Genomic DNA, 17,193 nt, shown 5'->3' on the forward strand with positions numbered 1-17,193 from the left:
GGAAAGAATGAGGACGGGGGTAGAGGCTTCTCCCACCCAAATCTCTTTAAAGCCTCCGGTCTCTAGACCCTGTTCTGGGAATTGCAAAACCCAGAGAAAACCAAAAAATTGTTTTCTCTACACAAAACACTATTCTGAAGCCCCTCACATATGTGAGACCCCTGTATTATCTTGAATCCCTCTACTACAGTACCAGGATGAAAGATCAGTCCAAGCGGCAGGCAAAAAACATGCAGAAACATGGTTGATAATCCAGAAGGCAGACAGAGGCATAGTCAATAAACAATCCAGGGTCAGTTCAGGAGGAAGGCAGAAATGTGGTGGGTAAACAATGCAGGCGGCAGGCAGAGGCATTGTCGATAAACAGGTTGGATGGTTGGTTGAGTCAGCAGGCAAATAATCAGCACAGATATTGAAAATGGGAAAATGGCAGGCTGTTAGAAATATCGACTAATATTTTAGGGAAGTGTGATAATGTTTGAAGCATTCTCCGATGCATAGGCCTGGTTGGGAGGGACATTAGGGATACTGAAAATCGGTGTCTTTTCAAGATCCTTTTTTGACGTCTTCTTCTGGTTTCTGTTGGAGGAATATTGTCAGGGAAATGTCGCTCATAAAGTCTGCTGATGCAATTGGACCAAATGCTTTCTGGGGGATCCTTTCTGGTAGATCATGGTAGTGACAATTTCTTTGATAAATTTGAGGAAGGTGTTGGGACTTTTGATAGGTGAAATATGCGTTAAAAATGGCCATATGGAAAAAGTAAATTTCAACTTTTTTATTCTACAAGAGGGCCTTTTGTGTTGATAAATAGGGCTGTAGCATTTGATTGTTTAAATCCATCCCTCCCTCCATGAAATGATTGTAATCGTGGATACAACCAGGCTTTTGAAAGGGACCACATCCCCTGTTAAGTACCCCCTGGATGGTGGACATGACGTACAAATCTGGAGAGTGTGAAACAAAACTGGAGAGTGTGAAATCTGGTGCAGCTCTGCAAAGAAACCAATCCGTTTCCTGGCTTTATTACCAAAGCTTTATTGGACAATTCAAATACGGCTTCCATTACCACTTATACGCCAATGACACCCAAATCTATCTGTCTACTCCTCACCTCACTCCTTCAGTCTCCTCTTGCATTACTAACTTACTAACTGACATATCAGCATGGATGTTGCACCACTTCCTTAAACTAAATCTCTCTAAAACTGAGCTAATAATATTCCCCCCCTCCCTGACCTTTCCATCAAAATTACCGAGGCAACTATCAGTCCCTCCCCTCACTCCAGGGTACTAGGTGTAATCCTAGACTCTGGCTTGTCATTTCAACCCCAAGTCCAATCGTTATCAAAAGTTTGTAGAATTCACCTCCGTAACATCTCAAAAATTCGCCCCTTTCTAACAAATGAAACCACCAAGCTCCTCATTCATTCCCTTGTTATCTCTCGCCTTGACTATTGCAACTCCCTTCTCATTGTCCTGCCTATCTATAGGCTATCCCCTCTTCAGTCTATCATGAATGCTGCTGCCATACTTATCCACCTTACCAACCAGTCAGCGTCTGCCAGCCCTCTCCTCCAATCTCTACACTGGCTTCCATTCACCCAGCAAATTAAATTCAAAATACTAACCACAACATACAAAGCCATTCATAACTCTGGCCCAAGCTACATCACCAACCTTGTCTCCAAATATCACCCAAATCATCCTCTCCACTCTTCTCGAGACCTCCTACTCTCAAGCTCTCTCGTCTCCTCCTCCCATGCTCATCTCCAAGATTTCTCCAGAGCCTCTCCCATCCTCGGGAACTCACTACCTCCACCGGTCCAGCTATCCCCTACTCTTGCTCCCTTCAGGCGATCCCTAAAAACTCATCTCTTCAGGAAAGCCTATTATGTCTCCAACTAATCTTTTACTTCCATCAGCTCATTCCCCACAGTTACAACCTTTTGTACCACCTGCCCCACCCTATTAGATTGTAAGCTCTTCTGTATTTTATTGTAATATAACTGTATTGTCTCACTTTTATATTGTAAAGCGCTGTGTAAACTGTTGGCGCTGCATACACCCTGTATAATAGTAATAATAATAATACGTAAAGACTCCCTCAAGAGCTGGCTCTGTCCAGCTCAGTAGATTGCTTTAAAAAAGGCCTGGATTCTTTCCTAAATGTACACAACATAACTGGACATTGGCGGCTGGTGGTATATTTTTGGGGGGGCAGCAAACAATCCACCCGAAAGGGTGTAACTAGATACTAACATTAATAGGTAAAGTTGATCTAGAAAATATCTGATTCCCTCTCGGGATATCAGGAAGGAATTTTTTCTCCTGCTGGAGCAAATTGGATCATGCTTTGCTGTTTTTTTTGGTTTGTCTTTCTCTGGATCCGCCGTGGGTTTAGGATAGGGTAACTCCATTTCCAAATTGCCATTCAGGGATACCCCCCTTCCCAAAAATCTGCTTGTGTTGTCACGAATCACAGCACAGCCAGGGCAGGGGGTGCGCTGTCTAACCGGGAGCACTGATCACGCCCCCAAAAAAGGCCGCCGCATGACCACTTTACTCCCTGACGGAACTTGTCCTGGCCAGCTGAGACCCATTTTACCTTGTTCCAAAGCTGTCTCTAATGAGTGATTAGACACAAGAGGCAGGATTTATGATTTCTCCAATCACAAGCAAGGGGCGGGTATTGTGCCTCTTCAGACATTCCCAGCCAGGACAAATACTGTCAGTGAGTAAAGTGGGGATATGGTGGCCTTTTTTCGGGGGAATCAGATCGGCCCGAGGGGGGAAGGGGTGGGGGGATGGTTGTGTCAGTTTCATTCCGGGCCACTATATTGTCCTGGAATGAAGGTGCTTGGGACACGGGACAGACCTGCAAAATGTGGGACCAACCTCGGCAATCCGAGACATGTGGTCATCCTAGTATAGGATAAAATTGTAAAGAAAAATGTTTCCCTTTTATTGGTTAAACTACATGGACTCATATCTTTTTTTCAATCAGACTAATTATGTAACAAGCTAAAGTTAGAAGCTTATTGGCTACAATGCGTAGCTGCACCAGATTCTGAGTGCACCAGTTTTAGTAACTCTCCCCTGCTTGTTTTTATTGGGGATTTCTTCAAGGGGGTGGCAAGTGACGAATCTCTCAGTTATGTGAATCCGGTTGCAAATTCATAGCAAGGAGAGTTTTGGTCCATGCACTCTAGTTGACTTCTGCTCCATCTGATAAAAAAAAATCTATAAGGTAAGACAGAGCTACAAAAGGAGACCATAAATAAAACAGAATCTCTTATTTCACAGATTTCCCTGAAATTATTATTTATTGTATGTGTTTGATGTGATAGATGGTTCTCCCTCAGAGAACAAATAATTGTAGTGGAAGGAAGAGGATAATGAGTGTTGTTGTGGCGTTAGCTGCAATTATAGCTTTCGTGTTGTTGACAGTTTGCCTCCTCTCTTTTCTATTTCCGGCACTTGATAATACGGATACTGTGTGTGTGTGTGTGTGTGTGTGTGTATGTGTGTATATATATATGTAAGGTCTTGAAACAGGTCTTCAGAAATTACAGTATTTTATGTTCATGATTGTTCTCTGTGCCATTTGTGTTACATTTTCTCAGTGTTCAAAGACATGCGGGAGCGGAGTCCGCAAAAGAGACGTCATTTGTCCAAAGGAGAATCGCTGTGATCTCAAAAAGATTCCGGTAATTATAATAAACTGCAGCCAAGAAGAGCCGTGTGTCAAGTGGAGGACAAATAACTGGACAGAGGTACCGTATATAACAAGTTATAGATGAATAAATGTAGATAGATTGCTTTAGCATTGGTTTCCAATTATGTGTCCTCTGACTCAGTAGGTGTGCTCACACTTCCAATGCTTTCTACATGCACATCCCTGGATTCCCTTTGCCTGTGCTTTTTGCCATTTGCTAGCAACACAATTTTCTTCTTGTCTGCCCGGTCTTTTCAGTAGTTGTTTTTACCCCGTATGTTGTCTTGTCCTAAAATACCGTCCCAGCTCTAACCCATTCTCTTGCTGTCTGGCACCGTAGGTGTCTCTGTAATGAGCATAAAGGCAGAGGGAAGCGTGAAAAGGTATTGGTATGCAAAACAAAGACACTCCAGAAGTTCCGTGTTCATTAAAAAAATTGCTGTTAATGTTTTGGTTTGCGTCTTTTAAGGTCACTTTGCAATAACGCAAGGAAGCTTGGAAACCTTTGTAGTGTATTAATCACTTGATCTCCAGAAGATTTACCCCCGTTCATATCCAGGCCATTTTTTTGCAATACATACTGTAGTTAGCCAGGCTGAAAAAATACTCTAGTTCATCCAGTTCAACCTTAAAAACAATAAATAAATAAAATAAACAGCATACAGAGTTATTTCAACTGACAAATGCATGGTCATGCAACACTGTACTCAAATAAAATTTGTCATTGTTTTCTCCACAAATATAGCTTTATTTTGGTGGAATTTAATCACCACTATGTTTTTTATTTTTTGCGCTATAAACAAAAAAAGACCAACAATTTTGAAAATAAATAAATAAAAAATTTTTTCCTTTCTGCTATAAATCACATCCAATAAAAAAATCGACTTTCTTCATAAATTTAGGCCAATATATATTCTGCTACATGTTTTTGGTAAAAAAAATCCCAATAAGCGTGTACTGATTGGTTTACGCAAACATTATAGCGTCTACAAACTATGGGATATATTTATGGAATTTATATTTATTATTTATACTAGTAATGGCAGGGAACGGCGAATTATAGCGGGACTGCGATATTGCAGAGGATTATTGGACACTCTTTACACTTTTGACACTTTGCTAGAATCAGTGACAATAATATAGTGCTCAGTGCTAAAAATATGCACTGTCACTGTACCAATAACATTAGCTGGGAAGGTGTTAAACATCTAGGGCAGGGGGTCTTCAAACTATGGCCCTCCAGTTGTTCAGGAACTACAATTACCATCATGCCTAGTCATGTCTGTGGATGTCAGAGTTTTACAATGCCTCATGGGATTTGTAGTTCCGTAACAGCTGGAGATCCGAAGTTTGAAGATTCCTGATCTAGGGCGATCAAAGGGTTAAATGTGTGCCTAGACAGTGTTTTTGTGTACAAGGCATGCTGCTTTCTCCAAGGGAAAAGATTGATTCTATTTGCCACTTTGCAGAGACACAGGATCGTCCCGCCCCCCCGTCAGAAGTGACATAAGCATTGTTTCCATAGAAATATCTCAGTTCTATGTGTTTTACTAACGATCGCCGGGTGCTGGAGGACATCAAATCCCAGGGAACCGAAGATCGGCTTCTGCTGTGAATTCTGACATGCATGCCCCTGGCAGGCAGAAGTGCAGAATCGTGTATATATACGTGATCCTGCGCACAGCTGCCACCCTGTAGCAGTAAAAGTGCTATAGGGCGGTCAGAAGGGTGGTTTTACTAAACAGTAATGCTGTACATACAAACTATTATAGGACACACAACAAGCAAAATGCTACCTACTTCCTAGCAGAGAAGCATGAACTGTATACAACAGGAATATGCTAAAAAGTTACTTAGCTCAGGTCATAGTACCTTCACAATCTCTGTAGGCAACCAGGATCTCAGGCTTACTCTACTGGCAATTGCAGGAAATCAGGCAAAAAAAAAAACAATCTTCAGGTTTAGTTACTTCTGGCACAGACTTTCTTGGTGTTACATCATTATAGAGTCCTTCAGGTTAGGTATGTGGCCTTTTTATCTAGAATGTTTTACCAACCCCACATTGGTGTTTTACCATAGGTCATATATATGTCAAAAGGTCAAGCTATTGTTGACTATTTGGTTACCTAGATGCATTGTATATTCAGAATTTCTGTAAAAACAATGGAAGCATCTAATTATCAATGGACATTAGCCCAACATACAACAATAATATTTATGTTCTCATTGTTTTTGAGGACAGCTTGAACAAACGTTTCAAAGGGATTTTTTGAGACGTGTCCACTCAAACACTCAAAGAAAAACTTAACAAATGTAGTGGCGGCTCCTGAAGAGCACGCGCTATGCGTTTTTCCAGTTAAACTTTACCTAAACTGCAGTTTGGTTTGGGTTTTATTTGTTTAAATTGGACCTCTGCATCAGTCTGACTGAACTGTGAGATGTTCAGCCTGGCCACAGGGGGCACTGTTTCTGGTCAGGCGCTTAGGTTGCTCTCTTTTGGAGCCAGGTCAGTGGGAGTGGCCCTCTCGCTGTGCCCTCTGGGAGAGGGTATTTAAGATGCGGATGTCACGTGGTTCCAGTCCAATATGAAGTGCTGATTACATGGTCCTGGTCCTCCTAACCAGCCCCCAGGAAGGCTATGGCCTGGGGTATGGATCCACCCAACTTTAATGTCTCGGGGCTGGCTAGCCCGAGGCAAGGAAACTAAAGGAGGATCCTGAGGTGGTTGGGTGCCATCTCCGGTTCGGGAGAGACCCAGAGTACTTTGAGCATTCCAAGGGAGGACTCTTTAGAAGAACACGATCTACGGGTTGGTTTTCTTAACAAGAGCCTGAAAGGGTTGAAGTAACTGAGAGAATCCGGTCTTGTGGATATCGCCAAGCAGGCTGAGAGATCCAGGTATCCTACAAGTGTTCTACAGCTTAGTTTCCCTACATGTTCTGCAACAACGTCTGTGACAAAGACTTTGTTCCTGAGTAAGCACCTTGTTGGCTGCTAGGCCTTGTGAGAGAGGGACTGTCCAACCTGAGTGTTCATCCAGCTGCGAATGGCTATTCTCTGGATACAGTCAAAGTAAGCAAGTTCTTTAACATTTTTGGACTTTGACATAAGAGCACCTGAACTTCCTTTCCAACCCTCTGATCCCAAGTTGAAAGACTGTTTAATTGAGTTTTGAAAATAAAATCAATTCAAGTGGATCTGTTGTCAGTCTCTAGTTACTGTAAAAATTAAAACAAAAAAGTGTGGCGCTTAGGTGGCAACAAACCACATGAACCAGTGAGGCACTAATTCAAGCAAAGAAAATTACATACACTTCAAAAAAAGAAAATATGTGTAAATTCCGTTATATAGCAAGAGATATTACTCCCAGGTAACCTCATGCACACAAAAGGTTAAAGTAAATAAAATGAATTTAACATATACAGTCCATCAAGTGAACGTTTAACAGTCCTTGAAATGTGTAATATCAATGACAATTCCAAACTTGAGGTGACGTAAAAAAGGTGAAATTCAACTTCTGATGTGTAGAATAATACCACCACCACCGTGATAAAAAAGGGGAGAGGAGGCTTACCAAATGACGTGGACTCAGAGGAAGGCTTACGCCTCTCGAGTCATATAGGCCTGTAGGTTAGCAAACCAGATAGTCATACATCTAGTGTGTAATCTCCCGCAAGTCTTCAGGTCATGAAATCATCCGTAGCGATCCTCCTATAGTGCTCATCCCACGAAAATAGGGGGCTCAGGTATCAAAGACCATGGAAGTAGAAAACTAGCATAGCGTGATACCGTTTTAACATCCAATTTATTAAAAAATAATAATAAAATGACACTCACATTTGGTTCAATCATAATAACATAGTCAGAAAGTAGCGATGTCTGTAAGGGGGTCAACCCGACGCGTTTCAACTAAACAGTCGTCCTCTGGGGTGTGGACCCCCCCAAACAGCATCGCTTATAAGTACAAAATGACCCCAAAATAACCAATGTCCCCGGAAGCACTTGGCACTTCCGGTCACATGTTCCGGAAGTGTATATATTAAAAACTCCTCCATATATATTAATTATCCTTAATTATAGCATCATCCCCATGCTATAATTAAGGATAATAAATATAAATGGAGGAGTCTTTAATATATACACTTCAGGAACATATTTAATGTGGCAAGTCAGCTCTATTGTGTAAAATCACATCTCTGTATGTCATTACCTGCAATAAACACTGGGTGGCACATGCATGCCACCGGAGGCATGATTGCCCGCTGATTGGACACAGGGGATGCCAATCAGTGGGTCTGGTAGACCCGATGTCCGCTGGCCACCCACGATCGTTCCCCAGAGAGGCAGAACGGGGATCTGCCTATGTAAACAAGGTAGATTGCCGCTCTGAAATGGAAGAAGATGGAGATCTTGTGTTCCTGCTGAGCATGCAGTCAGACCATCATGTCTTCATGCAGTCAGACCATTCCCGACACAGTTAGCAAGCACCAGCTAGGAGCACACAGTTAACCCTTTCATCACCCCTGATGTTAACTCCTTCCCTACAAGTGTCATTAGTACAGTGACAGTGCATAATTTTAGCACTTATCACTGTAATAATGTCACTGGTTTGCAAAAAAGTGGCAGTTAGTTGTCCGATGTGTCTGCCACAATGTTGGAGTCCTGCTAAAAATCGCTGATCTCTAGCCAATGGTAAAAAAAAAAAAAAAAATATATATATATATATATATATATATGTATGTAGCGGCCGGCCATAACCCGTTACAGGGCGGCCTTGAGTTTAGGCTTACCAGTTACCTTCTCTTGGCCTGCTCTTCCACTTCTAGGGGTTCCCAGGGTTGATACCCAACAACTTGAACACTGACACAGATGAAGTCCTTTTTAAAAGGTTTTATTTTGCAGTAAGAACTCTCAATTAACACAGTCTCTTAGGGAACAGAGGGCACGGGTGAAGAACTTAAGCACCTTGAACTGCAAGTTTAGCAAAGTCTCTATTTCCACCCAGAGAGTAGCCACTCGCAGCTGGGAGCTCCAAGGCTGAACAGATCTCTAGCCAGAGATCATGGCAGTCAGCACGTTGACTCAAACTGGAACAATCAACTAAGGGTGAACAGGAACCTGTTTCTTCCGTACCTGGAACGTTTCCCGTCTCCTCAATGGTACTGGAAAAGTGTGAATTCGTCAATGTTCTTCTCAACTCAGTAACCAGGCACTTCTCAGGATGCCACTTGCTGGCTGTCCTCCGAAGAGTCCTCCCCCGGTCACTTCCACGAGCTGTGGTGTCCCTCCAAGCCGAAAGCATACCCAGACACTTTGAATCCTCCCTCAGTTACTGCGCCTCGGACCAGCAGGTTCTGAGACTCAGGAACGGACGGATCCCTACCCAGACCAAACAGGTCTATCAGGGGCCACTGACAGGAACATGTTGCGGGGTGCTGAACACCCCGTGACCGGGACCCCTCATGGGGCTACCCCGGTGCTGGAACCAGACCAGACCACCAGGTCTCACGAACAACTCCGGAACCCCGATCACTTGACCCACTCCCCTTTAAGTACCCCTTCCCAGACTCCTCAGCGGGCCCCGGCACTCCCACTGATTGGCTCAGAGAAGGCCAATACCTAAACATCCAACCAGACCTGGTTCTGGCTTGTCATGTGCACCTCACCGTTCACATGACCAGGCAAAACTTCCAAACACAGCCTGGCCAGACTGGTGTTAAGGCCTACCTACACAATTAACCCTCAGAACCTTTATTGTTCTGAGGCCAAAAACGAAATGTACATGTGTATGACATTTGATCCCAAATGTCATCCCCTACAAATAAATTCAATATTTGGTGTGAGCAACCTTTGCCTAGGTTGTTTGTTCCAAACATCTTGGAGAGCTACTGTAAGCACAGATCTTCTGTGGATGTCAGCTGCCTCAAATCTTTCTGTTCCTTCATGTAATTCCAGACAGACTCCTTTTTGTTGAGATCGGAGCTCTGTGGGGGCCAAACTATTAGTTCTTCTTTATGCTGAAGATAGTTCTTAATGACTTTGACTGCATGTTTTGGGCCGTTGGGGGCAATCACACGCCTTCCTGATGGTATGACATGATGGGCAAGTATCTGCCTGTGTTTTTCAGTATTGAGGGCCCCATTGACCATGACCAAATCTCGAACTCCATTTGCAGAAATGCAGCCCCAAACGTGCAAGGAACCTTCACCACGCTTCGCTGTTGCCTGCAGATACTTATTATTGTACCACTCTCCAGGCTTTCGGTGAACAAATTGCCTCCTGCCACAGCCAAATATTGCAAACTTTGACTCATCAGTCCAGGGCACCTGCTGTCATTTTTCTGCATCCCTAGTTCCTACGTTTTTGTGCGTAGTTAAGTCGCTTAGCCTTGTTTCCACATCAGAGGTATGGCTTTTTGGCCACAATTCTTTCATAAAGACCACATCTAGCCAGACTTCTCAAGAAAGTAGATGAGTGTACCTGGGTCCCACTGGTTTCCACCAGCTCTGTGCTGATGGCACTTCCAGACATCTTAACCACCTTCAGACCGGACCATTTTGCTGGTAAATGACCAGAGGTCTTTTTACAACTTGGCACTGCGCTGCTTTAACTGGTAATTGCGCGGTCATGCAATGTTGTACCCAAACAAAATTTGCGTCCTTTTCTTCCCACAAATAGAGCTTTCTTTTGATGGTATTTGATTGCCTCTGCGATTTTTATTTTTTGCGATATAAACGTAAAAAGACCGCAAATTTTGAAAAAAAATGATATTTTCTACTTTTTGTTATTAGAAAAATCCAATAAACTCAATTTTAGTCATACATTTAGGCCAAAATGTATTCAGCCACATGTCTTTGGTAAAAAAAAAGTCAATAATTGTATATTTATTGGTTTGCGCAAAAGTTGTCACATCTACAAACTAAGGTACGTTTTCTGGAATTTACGCAGCTTTTAGTTTACGACTGCCTATCTCATTTCTTGAGGTGCTAAAATGGCAGGGCAGTACAAAACCCCCCCAAATGACCCCATTTTGGAAAGTAGACACCCTGAGGAAATTGATAAGTGGCATGTTGAGCCCATTGAATATTTTATTTTTTTGCCTCAAGCGATTGAATAATGACAAAAAAATTGTTATTTTTTTTTTTTTACACAAAGTTGTCACTAAATGATATATTGCTCACACATGCTATGGGCATATGTGAAATGACACCCCAAAATAAATTCTGCTGCTTCTCCTGAGTATGGGGATACCACATATGTGGGACTTTTTGGGAGCCTAGCCGCGTACGGGGCCCCGAAAACCAAGCACCGCCTTCAGGCTTTCTAAGGGCGTAAATTTTTGATTTCACGCCTCACTACCTATTACAGTTTTGAAGGCCATAAAATGCCAAGATGGCACAAAACCCCCACAAATGACCCCATTTTAGAAAGTAGACACCCCAAGCTATTTGATGAGAGGCATTTTGAGTCCATGGAATATTTTATATTTTGCCACAAGTTGCGGGAAAATTACAAACTTTAATTTTTTTTTATTTTTTTTTCACAACGTTGTCACTAAATGATATATTGCTCACACATGCTATGGGCATATGTGAAATGACACCCCAAAATAAATTCTGCTGCTTCTCCTGAGTATGGGGATACCACATATGTGGGACTTTTTGGGAGCCTAGCCGCGTACGGGGCCCCGAAAGCCAAGAACCGCCTTCAGGTTTTCTAAGGGCGTAAATATTTGACTTCACTCCTCACTACCTATTACAGTTTTGAAGGCCATAAAATGCCAAGATGGCACAAAACCCCCACAAATGACCCCATTTTAGAAAGTAGACACCCCAAGCTATTTGCTGAGAGGCATGTTGAGTCCATGGAATATTTTATATTTTGCCACAAGTTGCGGGAAAATTACAAACTTTTTTTTTTTTTTTTTTTTCACAAAGTTGTCACTAAATGATATATTGCTCACGCATGCCATGGGCATATGTGAAATGACACCCCAAAATAAATTCTGCTGCTTCTCCTGAGTACGGGGATACCACATATGTGGGACTTTTTGGGAGCCTAGCCGCGTACGGGGCCCCGAAAACCAAGCACCGCCTTCAGGCTTTCTAAGGGCGTTACAGTTTTGAAGGCCATAAAATGCCAAGATGGCACAAACCCCCCCCAAATGACCCCATTTTGGAAAGTAGACACCCCTAAATTTAGGGGTACACTAGTGAGACTAGGTAATAAATGGCGGGTGCCCTGAAACTATAAAAAAAATAACTAACCAATCAGCGTCACCTGTAACAGTTATATGGTGATCACTGGTGAAAGGGTTAACTAGGGGGCAATCAGGGGGCTTTATGCGGTAGTATATGGGGGTCCCTGGCGCTATAAAAAGCTGCGGCGAACCTAAATACCTACCTGCCTAACTAGCGTCACCTGTGACACTAATACAGCGATCAGAAAAACGATCGCTTATTAGGCTGGGTTCACACTGGAGCGATGCGGGAACGCCACGAATCCGCGGCGGGTTCCCGCATCGCATGCCTCCCGGCGGCAGTTCACACTGCCCTATGCGAACTGCTGGGAGTGTCAGTGAAATGTTAATGACACCCCCAGATCAGTTCGCATATCGCAGTGCGATCTGCAAACTCGGATCGCATGGTGTGAACACCCATGCGATCCGATTCTGCTGCGGACCAAAAAAAGGGTCCCGTGCGAGTTTGCGGCGGGTGCGGCGGGTGCGACACGAATTCAGCCATACTATCTGTATGGCTGAACTCGAATCGCACAGAGATCGGATGTGATTTGCACTGCAGTGCAGTGCGAATCACATCCGTTCTCATAAACCGCTGCAATGTGAACCCAGCCTTAGTGACACTGGCGACGGGGGGTGATCACGGGGTTAAACCTTTATTGGGGGGGTTAGGGGGGTACCTTAGAACTAAAGGGGGCTAACCCTAACTGCCCTAACAGTTATTACAGTCACAAATGACACCCGCCGGGTGATCAGGGGGTTAAACCTTTATTAGGTAATAAATGGCGGGTGCCCTGAAACTATTAAAAAATAACTAACCAACCAGCGTCACCTGTAACAGTTATATGGTGATCACTGGTGAAAGGGTTAACTAGGGGGCAATCAGGGGGCTTTATGCGGTAGTATATGGGGGTCCCTGGCGCTATAAAAAGCTGCGGCGAACCTAAATACCTACCTGCCTAACTAGCGTCACCTGTGACACTAATACGGCGATCAGAAAAATGATCGCTTATTAGGCTGGGTTCACACTGGAGCGATGCGGAAACGCCACGAATCCGCGGCGGGTTCCCGCATCGCATGCCTCCCGGCGGCAGTTCACACTGCCCTATGCGAACTGCTGGGAGTGTCAGTGAAATGTTACTGACACCCCCAGATCAGTTCGCATATCGCAGTGCGATCTGCAAACTCGGATCGCATGGTGTGAACACCCATGCGATCCGATTCTGCTGCGGGCCAAAAAAAGGGTCCCGTGCGAATTTGCGGCGGGTGCGGCGGGTGTGGCGGGTGCGGCGAATGGCTGAACTCTAATCGCACAGAGATCGGATGTGATTTGCACTGCAGTGCGGTGCGAATCACATTCGTTCTCATAAACCGCTGCAATGTGAACCCTGCCTTAGTGACACTGGCGACGGGGGGTGATCACGGGGTTAAACCTTTATTGGGGGGGTTAGGGGGTACATTAGAACTAAAGGGGGCTAACCCTAACTGCCCTAACAGTTATTACAGTCACAAATGACACCAATGCAAAAAAAAAAAAAAGCAATTGGTGTCACTGTGACTGGGGGGGCAGGGGTAATTGGGGGGTGATCGGGGGGTAAAGGGGGGGTGTGAGTGTGCCTGGCATGTTCTACTGTGTAGTGTAGTGCTTGTGCAACTCACTGATGCTCTCTCCTCGGTGCCGGAACGAAAACTACCGACACGGAGGAGAGAATACATCACTTCCTCTCCTGTGTTTACATTACAGGAGAGGAAGTGATGTCACCGGACAATTTCATTCGCCGGGAGCGATCGCGAGGGGGTGGCCATGAATGAATGGCCGTCCCCTCGTCCGGGATCGCTCCCGAACGAATACCGACCGCCGCAGGCACCGGGCGGGGGCCCGATCGGGCCCCCGACCCGCGGGAGGCAAGGGACGTACATGTAAGCCCTTATGCCTGCCCGTGCCATTCTGCCGACGTACATCGGCGTGCGGCGGTCAGCAAGTGGTTAAGTTGTCAAATGGAAGAAAGCATGACGCGTCCTTCATCTGCTGCATTAAGTTTCCTTGGCCGACCACTGCGTCTTCTGTCCTCAACGTTGCCCGATCAATGGTTTCCCCAATACTGAGAAACAGAAACAGGAAGATACTTATCCATCATACCATTACATCAGGGAGGCATGTGATTGGCCCCACATGTATTCTGCAGCAGGGCAACAATTCCCAAACATACAGAAAATGTCATTAAGAATTTAAAGGAAAAACAAGGAGTCCTGGAAGTGGTGATGGTTTGCCCCACACAAAGCCCTGATCTCAACATTATCCAGCCTGTCTGGGATTACATGAAAGGACAGAAGGATTTGAGGCAGCCTACATCCACAGAAGATCTGTGGTTAGTTTTCCAAGATATATGTAACAACCTATCTGCTGAGTTCCGTTAAATGGTGAGAAAGTATACCTAGAAGAATTGATGCTGTTTTAAACGCAAAGGGTGGTTACACCAAATATTCATTTTATTGGATTCCTATTCTGTTCATTTACTTTCCATTTTGTTAATTGATAAAAATAAACTATTAAAGTTTCTTTTTCTGAAAGTATTTTTAATTTACAGTATTTTTCACACCTGCCTAAAACCTTTGCACAATAATGTATATGTATATAATTGTATAACATGTTCATGTTCAAGTCTAACATTCAATGTAATGGTTACTTGGTTATTTCAGTGTTCAGCAACTTGTGGAGAAGGTGTCCAACAAAGAACTGTCTCATGCATAGATACTGATAATAACAGAACCATAAACATGAGCCTGTGTGAGAAGGAGCCAAAACCTGAGGACACAAAGGAATGCCAGATCCAGGAGTGCATAAAGAGCACAGGTAACATTCAGGATAAATCATACACAACTGCCGAAATTTTTTAATTCATTTAACTCACATAGGCCTGGGCGTAGCATAAGGGGTTGCAGGGGTCACTACCGCAACCCTGCCCCTAGCTCCAGGGAGCCCCTGCAGCCTCCCTGTTATATTATCATATCCTCCACAAAGTCCAGCTCCGATCTGCCCTAGGGCCCCACAGCCATGCTCCAGTATTGGGCTTCCACTTTGACTTCCACAGTCCTCACCCCTCTGTTGATTGGCTGGGGAGAAGCTGTGAGACATTTCCTGACTGGAGAGGAGGATGGGGTGAGAACAGCCAAGGATTGGGAAGTGTCTGTGTTGTGTGCTGGCAACATGGAATGGTAACCGAGCTCAGCGAGTTAAGAGGAGGAGAGTGCTGTCCTATAGCCACAAGGGGACTGATGTCACTGGTGAGGTAAGACACTGCTCAGTGTCTTCTAGTCACTAGCTGGGATTCTCTGTACCCCCCACCCGGGGATGTCCGCTTACCCCACTTCCCTGACAACTGGGGAAAAGACCCGCACGGGAGGAGACCTTCCCCCAACAGCTGCCAACACTGACAGAGAAACTTTCAGATATTACTAAAACAAATCCCCAAACACCTCCTGAGGGGCTGCAGGCTCCAGATTTCGTGTCACGTAGCTTTGCCCCCTGACCACCCCCTCCACCTTGGATGCAATGCCCACTGCTAAGCGCCTTTCCCAGTACAGCACTCTATACTGCCCCTCCTCCATAGAGCTGAAATCACATTCCTTTACAACACAGCCAGTCAGCCATGATTGGCATAGGGTGTATTTGCCTATTGCAACTACACTGCCATTCCGATCAGGGGATTTCCCAGCTCAGAACGGCAACATAAAAGCCATATTACACCCCATGAAGGCTGATAGACTGTATGTAAAGGAATGTGATTTCAGTCCTGTGTAGTGTGGGGGGGAGGGGGGAGCTATTTACAGTGCTGGAATGGTAAAGGAGCTCTGCCAAATGACCTGCCAGGGGTCCCTGTCCTCTGTCCTCTGATTCTCCAGCAGTGATCCCTGTCCTCTGATTCTCCAGGGGTGGTCCCTGTCCTCTAATGTAAGGAGAAACTCTGGGAACTCTAAACTCTTAAGCCACTTTGAGTATCTTGGCGTAGGTGTATCTGCACACACGGTGGAAGTGGTCGGTGGTGGTGGGCAGGTCAACTTTTGCATTGAGGCCCACAAGCTTCATGCTACGCCTCTGCACATAGGTATACATTAGCATTCTCCATACTTTAAAGACTGTATGCAAATAAAAGTGGTACACATATTGGCAAGAAAGCAAAGGGAAAGTGTCACGTGCTGCTGGAGAACCAGTATAAAAAGAGATCCTGTCACCAGACCATTTATTTTATAAAAAACATTTGCATGTTATTTGCCCATAAAAGCTTCCCAAAACACCTGAGACTGCTGCTGAGCACTGCCTATTTGAATGTAATGCTGAGTTGTGATGATGTCAGCATCCCGAGCAGACTCAGAACAGTCGCTTTATTGACACTCTATAGCAGGGATGTGCAATTAGCGGACCTCCAGCTGTTGCAAAAAAGTCCCATCATGCCTCTGCCTCTGGATCTCATGCTTGTGGCTGTCAGAGTCTTGCTATGCCTCATGGGACTTGTAGTTCTGCAACAGCTGGAGGTCCGCTAATTGCATATCCCTGCTCTATATAGTATTCACCTTTTCTCCACCACCGGCTGCTGAATAAATGGTTATAGGCTCAATTCACAAAGCTTTAACACAGGGATACGGTGCTCTTCTTTAGCCAGGTGACTGTATTTTTCAAAGCTCATTGAACTACAATAACTGTCACTTTAAAAAAAAAATCATCTTTATGCAGGGAGGTAAAGGGAGGAACAGAGATGCTGGGTCGCTTCCAGACAAGGAGAGTACTATGATATATAAGGAAGGGGGCTGTGCTAGGGCATTTTCTTTTCCTGGAGCAGTCAATTTAAAAAAAAATGTAAAGGTACATTTCAAGTGTATATAGTATTTATGGAAAAGAAAAATACCACAAGCATTTAAAATACTTGACTTTTCTATAGTTTTGCCTGCATTTTTTTTTGGTTAGTGATAGGTTCTCTTTAAAGTGAACCTGCTGCTTTGCCTTGCAAAATGTAGGTTCACATGGAAATAAATATTGCTGTGACTTTAATACTTTGCTGTTCCATATAAAACCCCTAGGGCCAGAGCAGACTGACCTCACCCCAGGGTGGATCCATGATCACAGTGGAGGATTGAAATAGCTTTGGGCGCCAGTCACTTTTTTTGTCTTTTCCAGATGTTTTATTTGCTCCAGACTCACAGGGAGAGAGGGTTAGAGCTACAGATACCTCTAGCAATA

General features: G+C 44.4%; 1 protein-coding gene across 1 annotated transcript in view; it reads left to right on the forward strand.

Annotated features, from left to right (window-relative positions):
* The window catches only part of ADAMTS12 (ADAM metallopeptidase with thrombospondin type 1 motif 12), a 678,211-nt gene that overhangs the window by 622,866 nt on the left and 38,152 nt on the right, over nt 1-17,193 (forward strand). The window contains exons 22-23 of the mRNA XM_077462890.1: nt 3,627-3,776; nt 14,658-14,811. Of these exons, the coding sequence (XP_077319016.1) occupies nt 3,627-3,776; nt 14,658-14,811 (304 nt within the window). The remainder of the gene's footprint in view (nt 1-3,626; nt 3,777-14,657; nt 14,812-17,193) is intronic.

This window comes from Lithobates pipiens, unplaced genomic scaffold (genome assembly GCF_037356315.1).
Source record: "Lithobates pipiens isolate NorthernLeopardFrog02 unplaced genomic scaffold, aLitPip1_a1.2 Scaffold_3, whole genome shotgun sequence".
Taxonomy (NCBI): Eukaryota; Metazoa; Chordata; class Amphibia; order Anura; family Ranidae; genus Lithobates; species Lithobates pipiens.